This window comes from Neltuma alba, unplaced genomic scaffold (genome assembly GCF_004799145.2).
Source record: "Neltuma alba isolate B1F8T4 unplaced genomic scaffold, ASM479914v2 tig00005900_pilon, whole genome shotgun sequence".
NCBI classification, from domain to species: Eukaryota; Viridiplantae; Streptophyta; class Magnoliopsida; order Fabales; family Fabaceae; genus Neltuma; species Neltuma alba.
The window spans coordinates 35,058-52,389 of record NW_021634273.1 but is presented as its reverse complement, the minus strand read 5'-3'; the positions used below and the strand labels follow the sequence as shown (position 1 = coordinate 52,389).

The 17,332-nt window shown below is 31.1% G+C and overlaps 3 protein-coding genes across 3 annotated transcripts; all 3 read left to right on the top strand.

Moving 5' to 3' along the window:
• The first annotated feature begins 255 nt into the window (after positions 1–255).
• On the top strand, positions 256–1,703 carry LOC114749009 (F-box/kelch-repeat protein At3g06240-like). The gene is made up of 2 exons (XM_028937475.1): positions 256–483; positions 585–1,703. The coding sequence occupies exon 2, from the start codon at positions 630–632 to the stop codon at positions 1,539–1,541; it is 912 nt and encodes a 303-aa protein (XP_028793308.1). The 5' UTR covers positions 256–483; positions 585–629; the 3' UTR covers positions 1,542–1,703.
• A 7,382-nt stretch (positions 1,704–9,085) lies between these two features.
• Positions 9,086–9,931, top strand: LOC114749005 (putative F-box protein At1g33530). Its single transcript, XM_028937470.1, has one exon. The coding sequence runs from the start codon at positions 9,086–9,088 to the stop codon at positions 9,929–9,931; it is 846 nt and encodes a 281-aa protein (XP_028793303.1).
• Positions 9,932–12,679: 2,748 nt separating this feature from the next.
• On the top strand, positions 12,680–14,065 carry LOC114749004 (F-box/kelch-repeat protein At3g17530-like). The gene is made up of 2 exons (XM_028937469.1): positions 12,680–12,738; positions 12,844–14,065. The coding sequence occupies exons 1-2, from the start codon at positions 12,680–12,682 to the stop codon at positions 14,063–14,065; spliced, it is 1,281 nt and encodes a 426-aa protein (XP_028793302.1).
• The last annotated feature ends 3,267 nt before the right edge of the window (positions 14,066–17,332 follow it).

The following is a 17,332-nucleotide window of genomic DNA, read 5'->3' as shown; positions in this document are numbered from 1 at the left end:
CAATTTATATATATTGGCAAAAAGGAAAAAAAAAACTGATTTACTAGTAAAAATTTATCTTGGCAACAGCAACAGGATCCCTATTTAAAAATGTAATGGATCAGAAAAAACTGATTTACTGGTAAAAATGTGCTTTCATTTTCAGCAAAAGCAAAATGGGAATATGCACTCGAGCCCACCCCGCCGGCTTTTCTCTAGTAACCCCGCCCTCTTCAGTCTCCTCCGGTAAAGATCCCTCATTGATTGCGGCGGCTTTCCTCTGAGATTCCTTCTTCTCAGTCGACAGTTAAAAAGACAAGTTTTTCGCTTTGACTATCATCAGCCTCTGATCTCATTCGTTCTGCTTTCCTTTGAGAGGTCTGTTTTGCCAGTCTCGCACTATGAAGCAGACAGTGGTGGATGGAGACGCGCCATTTCTTCCTTCAGAAATTATTATAAACATTCTCAAACGGCTCCCTGTGAAATCCCTAGTCCGATTCCAATGTGTGTGCAAAGATTGGAAAAATCTCTTCAATTTCCCATCTTTCATTGCTGACCACCTCAACCACTCTGCCCATCATAACCCTTGTCTTCTTTTCCGACAGAATGATGGATGTGACCCTTTGCGCCTACAAGTGCTCGATTGCGAGATGCAAGTCCGTGAAGTTCAGAACCCACCTTTGATTGGTTCCTTGCGGTGCGTTAAAGTCATCGGTTCTAGCAATGGCTTGCTTTGTGTTGAAATCGAGCAGTCTCCTCCTTTACTTTTATTGTGGAATCCTGCAACCAGAGAGATCAGACCGGTGCCTAGAACCATAACTACTAATTATTTTGATTATGATAGCACTGTAGGATTTGGGCACAATCCAATCGTTAATGATTACAAGATAGTGAAAACTTTTGCTGAGATTGATTATGAAATTTCCTTGGTAGAAGTGTATTCATTAAGCACAGGTTCATGGAAGGAAATAGAATTAGGGAACTTAGAGGGTGTACAACTTTTTGGTGATGCCTTTGCTGCTAATGGAGCCATCTTTTGGTATGGCCTAAGGCTAGGTGTGGAAGAGGATGGTGAAGATGATATTGAGGTGTTGGTTTCATTTGATATAGCGATGGAAGTGTTTACAGTGATACCAGGGCCTAGTCCAAGTTATAACCTTACTATGTATGAGGGGAAACTTGCTGCACTTTCTTCCTATGGGATTGGAGACTGTCCATACTATCAATACTATTTGTTTGATCTGTGGGTGATGGAGGAAGATATAGGTTCATCTGGGGAGAGATGGAGTTGGAGTAAGAAATATACTAGCATCCCTTGTTTACACCATTTACATCCTGGGACCATTTGGAGGAATGAAGTTGTCATGTCTGGAATTGTCGGTGAAAGTGAACATGGAGTGGAGAATAATGGACTAAAACTTGGTCTCTATCTGTTTAATGCCACTACGAATGAGTTTAAGATGTTTGCCATCCCTAGACATAACCCTATGTGTGATGTTTTCAACTATGTGGAAAGTCTTGTAGTGATAGGAGACATAGATATCGAAGAACCTTCATCCTGAAGGTCGATCATCATAATGCAAATTTACTTTTATTCAAATATTTCCGGCGGAATCTATGTTAGTTTAGATCATTCTGTACCTTTAAGCTTTGATGCCTTCTAGAGAAGCTATTTAGATCGATGGATGTAGACATTTGATATATTCCCTACTTTATTTGATCTATCTATAATATCATGTCGTTCTCCCCCCCCCCCCCAAAAAAAAAAAGACAGTTGTATAATGTTATTTAAATGCTGGTATATTCATCGTTTGGGAATATTTTTATTGGACATCTTCTAAGATTTCAATCTTTGTGCAAAGATTTCCTATCTATCTTTCATCACAGCTCACCTTCACCACTGATTTTCAGCAAATTTTAATTGCTTGACTTCCGTTAGTGATGCATATAAAGAGTTTTACTTCTATAACATAAGACGATCAATCATAATGATAGTTGTTGTTAGAACAACACTGGATCATTCTAGGATTTGTACTTCATTAGCTTTCTGCTTGAGATCAATATTTTAACGTTTTGTTTCATTGATGTAATCAATATTAAGAAAAACCAGCCTCAGACAGGTAGATAATAGGCGTAGGCTGCAGAATTAAAATTTTCTAGTTACAGATACAGTAGATCTTGAAGCATGATTAGGTATAAGTTTAATGACAGTCATATGTCAAGCTTATCTTTGTTATAGCGATGTTCTTTTATCTTAGTGGTTCTCGTGACCATGAATTCATTTGCAGAGTAACATGTAATTTTGAAAAGTCTGGCTTTAAAACAATCGTCTCAAAGAATACTTGCTTGCTATATTTCTCATGATTTTGCAAAGTATTTTCTTACATTTATTTATTAGCTTCATCACATGTTGTAACTTTGTAAGCAACGATTTAAGGAGTTCTAATTGCACATTTCATGGATGACAATGAAAAGCTGTCTGCAGAAAACATTGATTCGCAATATCTGTATGTGATGTAACCCATTATCCGTGATGCGTATGATGCGCAGAATTTTCACAAATTAGGACACCCAATTTTTCAGAAAAATAGTTGAGGTAATGTAAAGTGCAATTTTGCTGGAAAAATTCGTCTCACATATTTGAGCATCTTTAAGATCATTACGATGCAACAAGGAGAAATGATATAAAGAAAGCACCAGATCACAAAACACAATGAGGCACAAAGCATAAATTATAAATGGTTTGAATTCTAATAGCCTGTCATAGAGCCAGGATGATGGTGTTTATAACTGTCAAAATAGGCTAGGTCATCCATCTATGATTGAATTGAGGAATTTACTCTCAAAGATTGTAATGTTCCATTGAAGTAATAAAATTTCCTTTACTTTCTTTTTCTTGTTACAGAGCTTGTGCGTTGGGCAAATCTCACAAGAGATTTGGTGATGATGATTTTACAGATGACATGATTAGATTAATGGCCAGAGGTTTCCTATATGGTCAAGAAGTTTTCGCAGAAACCATGTAATTCTCATTGGAAAATTATCCAAAAAATTGGTTAGGTATCCAAAGGGAACTATAGATCATGATCTGCTCATTGGAAGAGCAAAGATTTTAGATTTAACAGAAGCAGCATCTTAGGTTACTGCATTGTCCTAGGACCAAATCTTATGATGTGATCTTGGTCCTCAAAGAAGCAACCAACTGTGACTAGATCATGAAAGGAACCAGAATTCAGAAGCATCACAAATGCTGTTACTGAAGCTAAAGATCAGAACAATCTTATCCTCCACTGCTTTTATGTGACAATCTTAGTATTGTGTCGTTAACATCAAATCCAATTCTTCATTCTAGGACAAAGCATATTAACTTGGATAAGTGGCTCATGTTCATGCACAGGACTAATTTATGGGCTTAACAAAGTCATTTCCAGTTCTAAGTTTGCAGGATTCATTAACACACTCTCTCTCACACACCCGCACAAACATTAGACAAATGGATGAATGATAATTCAGCAGACATGTAAAGATAAAAATTTTTTATCTTTGCTAGAAGAGAAGGGCAACATCGATCAAATGTAAGTTGGGGGAATACTTATGCTTGATGCTTTCAACTATAGAGAGTATAAATTCGGGGTATTGAAATATATATATATATATATATATATATATATATAGATTAACGTGATTTTATTTTTGGATTTTAATTACAGTCCAATCAAAGTTTATGAACATGGAATCTTCGGATATTTTAAATTGTGAAGTTAAATGGATAACAAAATTTCATAAGAGAAATCATTATTGCCAAGAAAAAGGAAAAGCTGTGAAGGGCTCAGTTAGTTGCCACATGACCTCAAAATTAGTTGAAGATTGAAAAAAAGTACTAACAAGAAGAAAGATTTTAAGAACTCTATTAAGATTAAGCAAAAAGTCAACAAGAAGTAAAAATAGGACTTTAAAAAAAAATCAACTAATGAGGGTTGGGTGCCTGTGCCTTTGAGACCTGATTAAATATTCAAAATTTAATCAGTATAAATATTTAAAATGTAAAACTTTTAATATTTAACTATTTATAGACTTTTCCTGATCACGTGAAAAAACTGATATATTCATGAGGATAAGTTTTCAACAAAAGTACATCTATCAATTCAAGTAAATAATAATAGTAAATATTTCATTTTTTACTTTTCCCTTCATTTTAGTTTTGGTCCTTTAAATTTCAAATTATAGGTTTTTTATCACTTAATTAAGGGATAAAATGGCTCAGGTTTCTATTGAATTATACTTCCTCCTATCCTCAATATAAGATTTGTTTGACTTTTATTTTAGTCCTAGATATAAGATCTCCATTCACTTTGTCTTTCATATTTCTTTATTTTTTTCAAAGTTGTCCTTCTAATAATAGTAGTTTTAGCCAATACATTTAATTAGTAAGAATATTTTAGAAAATACAATACCTATTTATAACAAATAAATAACATAATTTATTTTTTTAATCTACTCAAATTAGTCAACTAGTTCTTATATTTAGAACCGGAGGTAGCATAAATCAATGTTTTAATTTTAAATGAAAAGAAACTTAAGGGATCAACACCGTAAAAATTTGATGGACCAAAATGAAAATAAGAGTAAATTTGAAGAAGCAAAAATTATATCCTAAATATAAGACTCTTATACATATTAATATAAGAGTCTTATAGTATTAACCTATAACAACAACAACAATAATAATGAACGAGATTATCAAGTTGGGTTGCGACTCGTGACCATCGTCGTCCCATTTTTTATTTTTTCCGTAATCCCTTGTGGTCCCGATTGAATGCGACGGCTTTGCCTTGTGAGATTGCTTCCTCCCGGTCGGCCGACGACTAAAAACTCATGTATGTCCTTTTGATTCTCAGGCCTTTAATTTCTTTGCTTTCTTCTCAGAGATCAATTTTTTTCGGAAGAATTGTAATAAGGTCTAAAAAATAATTACTACTACCTCCGGTCCTTAATATAAGACCCTATTTGACTTTTATTTTGGTTCTAAATATAAGACCCCAATCTATTTTATCTCTCATATTTACTCAATTTTTTTCCAAGATAGTCATAATAATAATTATAATTCTAGTCAATACGCTTGATTAACAAGGATATTTTAGAAAAGACAACACCTATTTAGGATAAATAATTAACTCAACTTACTTCCTTAATTTCCTCAAATTAGTCAACTGACTCTTATAATTAGGATCGGAGGTAGTATAAAATATCAATAACAACTAAGCAACTTTCTTCTGTTTTCTTCTATAATAATGATTATAGGTTAATTATAATTGCAATAAATTTGATCTCGCTTTGACTTAGTTTTTAAAATTTAACCTCATTTTCATTTTGGTCATTGTTTCATGGACCAAAAACATTCTAGAAACTAAAAACCTTTAGGTGGGCCAAAATAAAATTAAATTTCACCTTTGATCGGTTCCTCGCTCGGCGCTACAATCATCGGTTCCTGCAATGGCCTGCTCTGTGTTGTAATGAATCCTGCTACTGGAGAGATCAGACAGATCCCTATAACCAAAACTCGTAAACTTCCTAAGTGGGTTCGCTCCACGTTTGGCTATATATGGGAGTTTTTACATTGATACAATGGCCTCCTATATCTGCGTAAATTTCAAGTGATGTTAAATTGACTGTGCATGACGACAAAGTTGCTATACTTTCTCTCTCTAGCTGTTTGATTGATTTGTGAGTGTTAGAGGAGAGCGTAAGTTCAAGTGCGGAGAGATGGAGTTGGACTAAAAAATCTAGTTGCAAGCCCTTCCCATGCACATTAAGGGCTGTTTGTTTTTGTTTTTTGTTTTCTTGTTCTCAAAACAATTTTGTAAAATTGTTTTTTAAAACTATTTTTGAAAACAAAAAACAAAAGCATTTGTTTGAATAATAATTTTAAAAAATCATGTTTACAAGAAAAAGCGATAAAAAATCACATTTGGTAAGTGATAGTTGCCATTGGTATTGATAAATAGTACTCCTCCGGTCCTTATTATAAGACCCAATTTGACTTTTTATTTGGTCCTAATTATAAGACCCAATCCATTTTCTCTCTTATATTTATACATTTTTTTCCAAGATAATCCTTCTAATAATGATAGTTTTAGCCAATATACTTAATTAGCAAGAATATTTTAGGAATGACAACACTTATTTATTATAAATAACCAATTTAACTTACTTCCTTAATCTCCTCAAATAAGTCAATTGGGTCTTATAATTAGGACCGGAGGAGTAGATAGTAAGTAAGAAGAAAAGAAAATTTTTTAAAATTTTTCAAATCAAAAAATAAAAAAACACAAAAACAAAAACAAGAAAGCATGTAAAAGTTGTTTTGGTTTTTAAGTTTTTAAAAACATGTTACTATTTTTTTGTTTTTTAAAACAATCAACTAAAAATAAGTTACCAAACAAGTTTTTTTTTGTTTTTCTGTTTTTAAAAACAAAAAATCGTTTTCAAAACAAGAAACCAAACAAGCTCTAAAATTTCCTGAGATCATTTGGAAGAATGAAATTTTCATTGGTTGTTTTGAAAAGTATAGACTTGTGAATAAAAGTGGTATAATGAAGACAGACCAAGAAAACTTTGGTCAATTACATTTGATCAATATCACTAATGAGACTAAGATGCTTGCTATCCCTGGATTTCGCCATGGTAATGTTTTCAATTATGTTGAAAGTCTTGCTCCAATTGGCAACATTTACTTTGAAGAATCTTGATGATCCTATAAAGGATAATTGTCACAATGCAAATTTATTTAATTTTTTTTATTTTTTTGGTTGAAATTAATTCTATCAGTTTAGATTAATGACAAGTTTTGATGCCCTTTTCTATGTTATATAGAACGATGAAGGGTAGATTTTCAGTATCAGGTGCCTTTAATTTTTTGGGGCCTATATTTGACCTATTCATAATATGGGTGCTCGTCTCTGCCACTCTGCACATTCAAAATAGTATTTCCCCAAGATTTTGCTATTTGCAACAAATATTAATTGGTTGACTTCCATTAGGGATGTATAGATAGAGGTTCAATTTGAAAGTTACTTACATATCAAGCAATCATAAAATAAATCTTGTTAGAAGATTATGTTGATGAGTGATTCTAGATTTGTATTCCATTAGCTTTTTTCTAAATATCCATATTTTTACAGTCGAAATTACAATATACTTGTTAGTTGTGAATGAGAACCAAAGGAACTATACCGCAATCAAAAAAGAAGGGATATAAAACGACTATTGATTTTAGTTGCAACAGCTTGTCTACATAAAATTGTCAAGGAGGTGATAGCATTTCCGCTAGGATAACTAACCGTTAACTACCAATTTTAATTATTTTCATTAAAAACTATTTTCTTAATGAAAAAATTTCTTAATGCATGCAATTGATAGGAAGAATTTAGGAACAAAATTGTTAATTTGAAAGGAAAGAGGATTGAGTTTTTAAATATATTAAAAACAAAAAGAAATCATTTCACTTGCTTTATGCTAAAGAATAGAGGTAATTAATATAACTGAAACTATAAATCATATAACTAAATTAATTCGAGCTGCTTGGCAAACATAGCTAAAAGTTTTTGTCTTTTTCCCTTTTTTTTTTTTTTACTACACGGACATCATTAGGAATTATGTGATGGATGAATGAATGAAAATGGAACAGATATGTAGAGGTTGGAGAACAAATTTTCTTATAGCAAATTTTATGTTTTACAATCTCAACTCAAATGAAATAAATAAATTTAACATATTGAATTACTCTTTCTATCCTTAATATAAGACCTAATTGTTGAGTTAATTTGGTCTATATATAAGACCTATTTCTCATATTTATCAATTTTTTTAAATTATCTCTATGGATACTCCTTCAAATATAATCAAGTAGAAAAAGAAAAGAGGATATTAAGAAAGATGATTATGGTGTTTTAGAAAAAACATGTCATATTTTTTGTAATTAACTAATTTACCTAACTTTCTTAATCTAATCAAATTAACTAAATAGGTCTTATATTAAGGACCGGAAGAATATCTGAATATAAGTCTATTGATAATTTTTATCTCGAATCCTTGTGAAAAAGTGAGCTTTAAGACTTTAAGGAAGGTGAGGGTGTAAAAATTGTTTTTTCTTTCGTTATTTCATTCAAGACAATAACTTGCACCCAAAATAGTCACTCGGAAAATAGATAAACATGATGAATTGATTTATACAATTGTTTTTGATTGTTAGGTAAGTTATTAAGGATAAAAGCATGTAATTGAGATAATAATTATATTGATAAAAGTTAAAAAAGGGCAGGTTTGGAAATTAATTAATTAGCTACTGCCATGCCACTTTAAAATCCTCAGTATAAATTATCAATGTCATCATATATGATTGGAAAAATAATATCAATTAATATATATATATATATATATATAGATATATATGGCCAATCAATATATAGGGTAAAGCTTGAAAATATTTTACCGTTCACAAAAAGTAGTTGATAAAATTAATTTTTAAACTCAGAATCATAGGATGAAACTCAAACTCAGAAGTATATAATTAGAGCCGTAATCTTTCCTTTTGTATAGTTTCTACCTTATAAAATTAGAATAAAATCTAATTTGATTGGAGAAAAATAATATGAAATCGTTAATAATATTATATTAATTTGCATAGATGTAATGTAACTTTTTGATAAAATATATATCATATTTAAAAGATCACATGATCACAATACTTCAATTTCAAGAGATACTGAATCTTATATAATAATAGAATTATACAAGATAGATTTTTGGCCAGCAGTTATGGAATATAGATTAGCAATTAGAAATTAACTAAAAGTTAAATCCTATTATCTTTATATATAATGGCAAACACTATGCATTTAAATATTCATCTAGATGCAGAACAGTTAAAACTTCATTAATAAAGATTAAAACAGTGATTTATCGTTGAAAATACGTTTCCATTTCCCATCGATCTTTCCTCCGCGAGATTTCTTCTTCATTCTCAGCCGATTGGCAACTCAAAGCATATATATAGTTATATAGCTTTCTGATTTTCAGCCTCTGGTAGATTTCCAAGTCGAACACCATGAAGCAGAGGATAGCGGGTGGCGACACGGCGGCGCCATATCTTCACGAAGAAATCATCAGACAAATTCTGAAACGACTTCCGGTGAAATCCCTAATCAGATTTCAATGTGTCTCCGAACGCTGGAAAAATCTCATCAAGTCGCCGTCTTTCATCGACGAACACCTCCATTACTCGACTCATCAAAACCCTTCACTTCTTCTTAGGAAAAGTAATGGACGTTTTAAACCTTTGCAGTTACGTTTGATGGATTCTGAGATGCACGTTCGTGAAGTTCAAAACCCACCTTTACCACTCCGTTCCTTATTGACATTTAGTATCGTTGGTTCCTGTAATGGATTGGTTTGTGCTGAAATCGATGGGTATGATAAATCTGCCTCCTCCGCATCCTTTTTGTTGTGGAATCCTGCTACTGGGGATGTTAGAAAAATCCCTACAACCAGAAGCTCTAAACATCCTTATGAGTCGGTTTACGTCGGATTTGGGTTCAGTACGATTGTTAACGATTATAAAATAGTGCAAATATATGATGGGTATGATGGGGATATGGTGATTGAAGTGTATTCATTAAGCATAGGTTCGTGGAAGGAAATAGAATCTGAGAGCTTAAAGGGTGTAAGTCCTTCTGATATTATTTGTAATTGGGTCACTGTCAATGGACGTATCTTTTGGGATGCTGCAACTCCAGAGGATAAAGAGGATGGCGTATATCGTACTTGTTTGATACTTTCATTTGACATAGCTTTGGAAGTTTTTACAGTGATACCAGGACCTCCTCAATTAGATGTTTCAGGAGAGACTTTGAATTCACTTTGTCTGCTTATGATGATAACAAGCTTGCTATAATTTATGTGCCTAGAGTCGGTCGCCCTCCAAAGTATTTATATTCTTTGATCCACTTGTGGGTGTTAGAGGAGAAGGGCACAAGTTCATCGACAGAAAGATGGATTTGGACTAAAATATATACTAGCAATCCATGTCCAGCCAAGTTTGACGTTCCTCGGACCATGTGGGGGAACAAATTTGTCTTCTTTTGTATTAGGGAGCCTAGCCTTACAAATGAAAGCGGCGGCGAAATGGAGAATCGATTTTCCTTAAGCATCATTACTAATGAGGGCAAGATATTTGAGATCCCTCAATGCTATGGTAGTTGGGCTCTCAATCATGTAGAAAGTCTTGTACCAGTTGGCAACATTCACTTTGAAGAGCCTTGATGATTCTAAAGCTGAATTTTATTACATTGCAAATTTGCTTTTCATTTAAACATTTTGGTGGAAAATAGTCCATATCCTTGCCAGTTTAGATTAGTGATATAAATTTTGATGCCATTTAGATGTGTTATATAGAATGATATGAAGGGTAGCTTTTTTAGTACGAGTTGTTTCTGGCTATATTTGACCTATTGATTATATCAGATTGCATTCTGCAAATTCAAAAATGTAATTTTTTTTCCACATGATTTTTTTTGGCTATTTTCGACAAGTATTAATTGGTTTACTTCTATCGACACGTAGATAGAGTTGTAATTTGGAATTTATTAACTCTTATTGTTAAAAAGTTGTTGAGTGAATCCAAGATTTGTACTCTATTATCTTTCTTCTAGAGATCCATATTTTTAACCATCAAAATTACACTACTAGATTTATTAGCTGTGGCTTATTAGAACATAAAAAACAACGAAATCCAGACAGAAGAATATCTGGCATTAATTAACTACAACACAATCAAAATTTTCAAAATATACTAAGATAAAGGAAAATCAAATGCTTTCTTCATTTTAAATATAAGTTATTTTTACCTTATGCGTGCTTATTAAGAGAAACAATTGAGTAGTTGGAAATTTAAATTTTTCCCAACGATACAAATTGTTTAAATTGGTCATATTAATATAGGTAAGGAAAATATTTAGGTGAAGTTAATTATAAGAAATATTGCAATAAGGTCTTACCCAAAAGAATTAAATACAAAAAGATTTTTTGAAATTATCAAATTATTATGAAATCCTAAGGGACCTAATTGTAACAAATTTTATTTATTTAATTAACAAATTATCTTTTTTAAGTATATATTGATAATTGAAAGATTAGTCTTATGTAAGGATTAACAACTATTGCAGCAGGTATTAATAACATATTTTCTCAACTCATCACAAAAATGTAATACATAAGTTGTTAATATTTGTTATGATAGTTATTAATTATTACACCTTAAGTTGTTAGTTACTATACTTTCAGTTGTTAATACATACTTTAAAAAAAAGAGCAATTTGATAATTAAATAAATGAAATATCTTGCAATGAGGTCTCTTGTGACTTTAAAATTTCAAGGGACTTTTTTTGTATTCAATTCTCTTAGATGGGGTGTTATTGCAATTTTTCCTTAAGTATATTTATTATGTTAAGTTCTCTAATCACATATGATTATATATTTTATATCTTTCTATATGGGTTTATAATTAAATGATATTAAATGCTAATAATTAAAAAAATAAAATACATGACTAACTATATGTGATTAGAGAATTAAACATAATTGATATAAGTAACTTCACCTAAATATAGCCCTTAAGAGATAAAACTCACACACTCTTCATATCCATAAATATTCGAACTTTCAAGATGATAAATTAATTTATACAATTGTTTTGGATTGTTAGGTAAGTTAATGGACAACAAGCTGCTTTTTTTTTTTTTTTTGACCCGCAACGGATAACGAGCTGCTGTAGTTGAGATAATAATTATTATTGATAAAATGAAATAAAAAGCAGGTTTGAAAATTAATTAATTAGTTGCCATGTCACCTTATAAAATCCCCAGCATAAATTATCAATATCATCATATCATTAACATATGATTGGTTAAATAACATCAATTAATATATATGGTCAATCAATATAAAATGGTAAAGCTTGGAGCTTTTTACCGCTGATAAATAGTAGTTGATAAAATTAATTTCCAAACTCAGAATCATAGGAATGAAACTCGAAACTCAAAACTCAAAAGCATATAATTATAGCCGTAATCTGCCCTTTTATATAGTTTCTACTTTCTACCTTATAAAATTAGAATAAAAATCTAATTTCATTAAAGGTAATGACGATAGGAAATCGTTAATATTATATTAATTTTTTATAGATGTAATTTTTTTGATAAAATATATAATATTTAAAAGATCACATGATTACAATACTTCAATTTCAAGAGATACTCCGATGGCAGGGGAAAAAAAAATCAAGAGACACTGATTACTGAACCTATATAATAATTAGACGATAGATTATTTTTTGGCCAATAATATTAGAATATAGATTTGCAATTAGTACAAATTAACTAAAAAATTAAATCTCAGTGATAATGGCAAACACTATGTATTTAAATATTTATCCAGAGGGAGAGCATTTAAAACTTCATTAAAATTAAGATATAGGCCCCAAAAACACTTATTTATCATTAAAAATTAGTTTCTTTTAGTAGATTGGAGAAGAGAAGTAGACAAGAAAATAAGAGAATGATATCTCTCTTATCTTACTCATATCTTTCATTCCAAATCTTGTTCATATTTCTTATTTTCATAACAGTTTTCACTTTTTACGGAATGGAAATTCATATAAACTTGGCTCGCCCCAAAGACCCCATCGATCTTTCATCTGCGAGGTTTCTTCTTCTCAGCCGACAACTGAAAGCGCACACACGCACACACATACGTAGTTATATAGCTTTGATTTTCATCCTCTAATTCCTTTTACTTTCTTTTGATAGATTTCCGACCACCACGAAGCAGAGGTTAATGGATGGCGAGACGCCATATTTTCCTGAAGAAATCATCAGAGGAATTCTCATACGACTTCCGGTGAAATCCCTAATCAGATTTCAATGCGTCTCCAAAAAATGGAAAAATCTCATCAAGCGTCCATCTTTCGTCGATGATCACCTCCGTCGCTCTGCTCATCAATACCCTTCACTTCTTCTTTGGAGACAGCATGGAACTTCAAGACCTTGGCAGCTACGTTTGATGGATTCTGAGATGCATGTTCGTGAACTTCAAATCCCACCTTCACTACGCGATTCCAAGTTGAACGTTAAGATCGTCGGTTCCTGTAATGGTTTGGTTTGTGCTGAAATCAAGCAGTACTACAATAGATCTGCCTCACGCAATTTCCGCAAATCCATTTTGTTGTGGAATCCTGCCACTGGAGAGGTTAAACAAATCCCTAGAACCAGAACTTATGAAACTACTGAGTGGGATTGCATTGGATTTGGGTTTAGCCCAATTGTTAATGATTATAAGATAGTGCAAATACATGTTACCATCCATTATGGTAGCCCGATTGAAGTCTATTCCCTAAGCACAGATTCGTGGAAGGAAATAGGAACTGAGAACTTAAAGGGTGTACGTCCCAATGGTGAGTGGGTCACTGTCAATGGACGTATGTTTTGGCGAACTCTACGAGGAAAAGTGGGGGGCAAAGAACAAGGTTATTTCATTCTTTCATTTGACATAGCGACGGAAGTGTTTACAGCGATACCATGGCCTCCTCAAGTATCGTGTCGTGGATCTTATTGCGCTCTATCTGTGCATAATAATAAACTTGCTATAATTCGTGTCCCTACAATTGGTCATTTACATTCTTGGATCGATTTGTGGGTATTAGAGGAAGAGGACGGTATAAGTTCATCAACAGGAAGATGGAGTTGGACTGGAAAATTTCCTAGCGATCTTTGCTCAGGCACGACAAGGTTTCTTATGACCATTTGGAGGAATAACTTTGTCTTCTTTTCTGATGAAAAGCCCATACCTACGAATGGAAGTGGCAGCGAAATGGAGAATGATAAACAAAGGGTTTGTCAATCTTTTACTGAGATCATTAGTATTAATGAGGGTAGGATTTCTATTATCCCTGGATTCTATGATGATGTTTTCAATCACGTGGAAAGTCTCGTACCAATTGGCAACATTCACCTTGAAGAACCTTTATTCTAAAGGTTAATTTTATTATAATGCAATTTTTCTTTTTATTTGACTATTTTGGTGGAAAATAATCCTTGTCATTTTAGATTTATTACATAGAATGTGATGAAGGGTAGATTTTTAATACGAGATGTTTCTGGCTATATTTGACCTATTGATTATCTGCAAATTCAAAACTCTATTTTACTTTTTCCTAGATGATTTTTCTTTTTTGGCCTATTTGCGACAAGTATTAATTGGTTAAGTTCCATCAGCCATACATAGATAGAATTGCAATTGTAATTTGAAATTTATTAGAACAAAACATAACAACGTAGTCGAGAAAGACGAACATTGGACATTAGTTAATCGCAATACAAGCACAATTTTCTAAACTTACTAAGATAAAGGAAAATCAAATGCTTTCTTCATTTTAAATGTGAGCTAATTTTTACCCTGTGCATGCTTATTAAGAGAAACAATATAATTGAGTAGTTTGAAATTTTAAAATTCTTCCATCTATATATACTAATTGTTTAAGTGCATTGAAAATTATTGTTTAATCGGTCATGTCAGTGTGAGTAAATAGTTTTAATATACTTAGTCTACTATGAGCATAATAAGAGATAAATTAGTAAACAATATTTATTCTATTATGATTTTTAATTAAAAAAATATACTTTAAGAATATTTTTAGAATATTCTTTAACAATGGGTTAATAATTTGGATTAAAATGTATGCTTTCAAAATATAAGTATATGCGAGTAAGACAAAAGGGTGACTAGAGTATTTTATTTTAAAATTGATTACAGAATTTAATTTCCTTGGTTCAGAATAGGAATAAAATTCAGAATTCAGAATTTTAGCCGTAATCTCCTTTTATATTGATAATAAAAGATAAAAGAGTTGCATAACTCTATTATAAAATAAGAATTAAAATCTGATTTGGCTAAAGAGAATATTGCTAGCAAATCATGATTGATGTATCTTTATATTTATAGTTACCATATTTTTTTGATAACACTGATACATAATATTTAAAAGATCACGTGATTGCAAAGTGATGATTTTATCATAGTAAACTTGTATTATAATAATAATAATAATAATAATAATAATATCTTTATTATGGAAATCGTAATATAAAAAGTTGAGTCTTAATATCTTCATAATATTAATGGCAAAGAATATTTAAAACTTCATCGATACGTACTCAAGATAAAGATATTGGCCCCAAAAACACTGATTATGGTTTTTTTTTTTAAAACAACGTTTTAACTGTTCACCCAAAGGAAATATAAACTTGGCTCGCGCCCGCCTCCTGAAAAGCCCATCGATTTTCCCCCTACGAGATTTCCTTCTCTCATCAGTCAACAACTAAAAACACACGGTCATATAGCTAGCTTGATCTTATATACTGGTGGTTAATAGAAAAGTTAATGGACGAATTTGAACATAATAAAAAAATTAGTTAAGTTAGTTATTTACTCCTCCGGTCCTTAATATAAGACTCATTTAACTAATTTGATTAGATTAAGGAAGTTAGGTAAGTTGGTTAATTATAAGAAAAGTGACACATTTTTCCTAAAACACCATAATTATCTTTTTCAATACCTCATCTCCCTCTTCTATTTGATTATGGTTGAGGGAGTATCTATAGGGGTAGTTTAGAGAAAATTGATAAATATGATAAATGGGTATTATATTTAGAACCAAACTCAACTCAACAATTGAGTCCTATATTAAGGACCGGAGGAGTATAATAAATAGATGTTATCTTTTTAAAATATCTTTACTAATCAAATATATTGGTATATAGTATTATTATAAGGATTATCTTTAAAAAATAGATAAATATGATAACAAAACAAAATGAATTGGAGTCTTATATTTAAAACCAAAATAAAATTTAAACGGGCTCCTGAATGTAGTATTTCAAAGTTCCCATATCTTTTTTTTAAGACCATGAATTCATAATGAAGATCCCTTGAAAATGCTACTAACACACATTGTTCAAAAGTTAGACTCATGATTTTGTAGAGTATATTTTTTATTTATTAGCTTCATCATATTTATGTGGTAAATATTGATTCATTATATTGTGTGTATTGATATATCCTACAAAATGAAATGTCATGTGTTATAAGCACGTTCATATAAACTAAGATAAAACTTTTATATATATATATTTATCTCGTAAATTATAAATTATGATTGAAAAATTATTTTTAAAGACTCTAATCATCATTCCAGATTAGATAGTACACTTAGGATTGTGTATATGTTCTTAGAATGAATCTGAATCTATTGAATTATTATGTAATGATGTTATTAGGATTGTGGATTATGAAATAAATCTGAATTTGTTGAATTTGGTTGTACTTTATTTTTTGAAAAATTTTCAGGATTTTCTGTAAAAAAATTCAGGAAATTTCACATTTGTGCGTAATTTTTCTTTTTTGATATACAACATTTTCGTCTGTTCAAGATGAACAGACGAAAATAGGATAATATATTCGTCTGTTCAAGATGAACCGACGAATATATTTTACTATTTCATATTCGTCTGTTCCATTTAACGGACAAATATATTATATTATATTTGTCTGTTTACTAACACACGAATATTCAGTTTCTATCTACGTCTCTGATAAAACCCAATTTTTATATATTTTATCCCATATTAATTCAGGATTTAAATGATAATTTTGAGCTTAATTGGATTTTTATGCATTATTGGATAAATTAGTTGATTTTTGGATTTTGCATAAAAATTGAGATTTTGGATTAAAAATATAAATATTTTCTGATTTCCTATTTTTGACTTGGAATTAATTTTTCCTATTTATTTGAAAACAAGTCTCATATTTTTAGAAAGATTATTTTTAGAAAGTTTTGCACTTTCTTTCCTAATTCTTGTGCATATTTAATATTTAATTTTTGATTATATTTGGATATAATCTACATTAATAGATGCACTTAAATTTTTGTAGGTAAAGAAAGGGGCACATAGGAAATCCAATGGTGTAAGATTGTTTCTTGAAATCTAAACACAATCCAATAAATAATATCAAATGTGTCAATTAATTACTAATGGGCTTGAGTTTTGGATCCACAAAAATTTTCTTTTCTCTCATTATACTATTTTCTTTATTTTTGGAGGAGGGAGGCACGCCTAAATATCACTCTCTTTCCATCTCCATTCACACCATCATCAACCCAACGTCAAATCTTCCCCTTTCACCGCTACTCCTCTAGCCTCACGCCCTTTCCCATTTTTTATTTTTTCATTCCATATT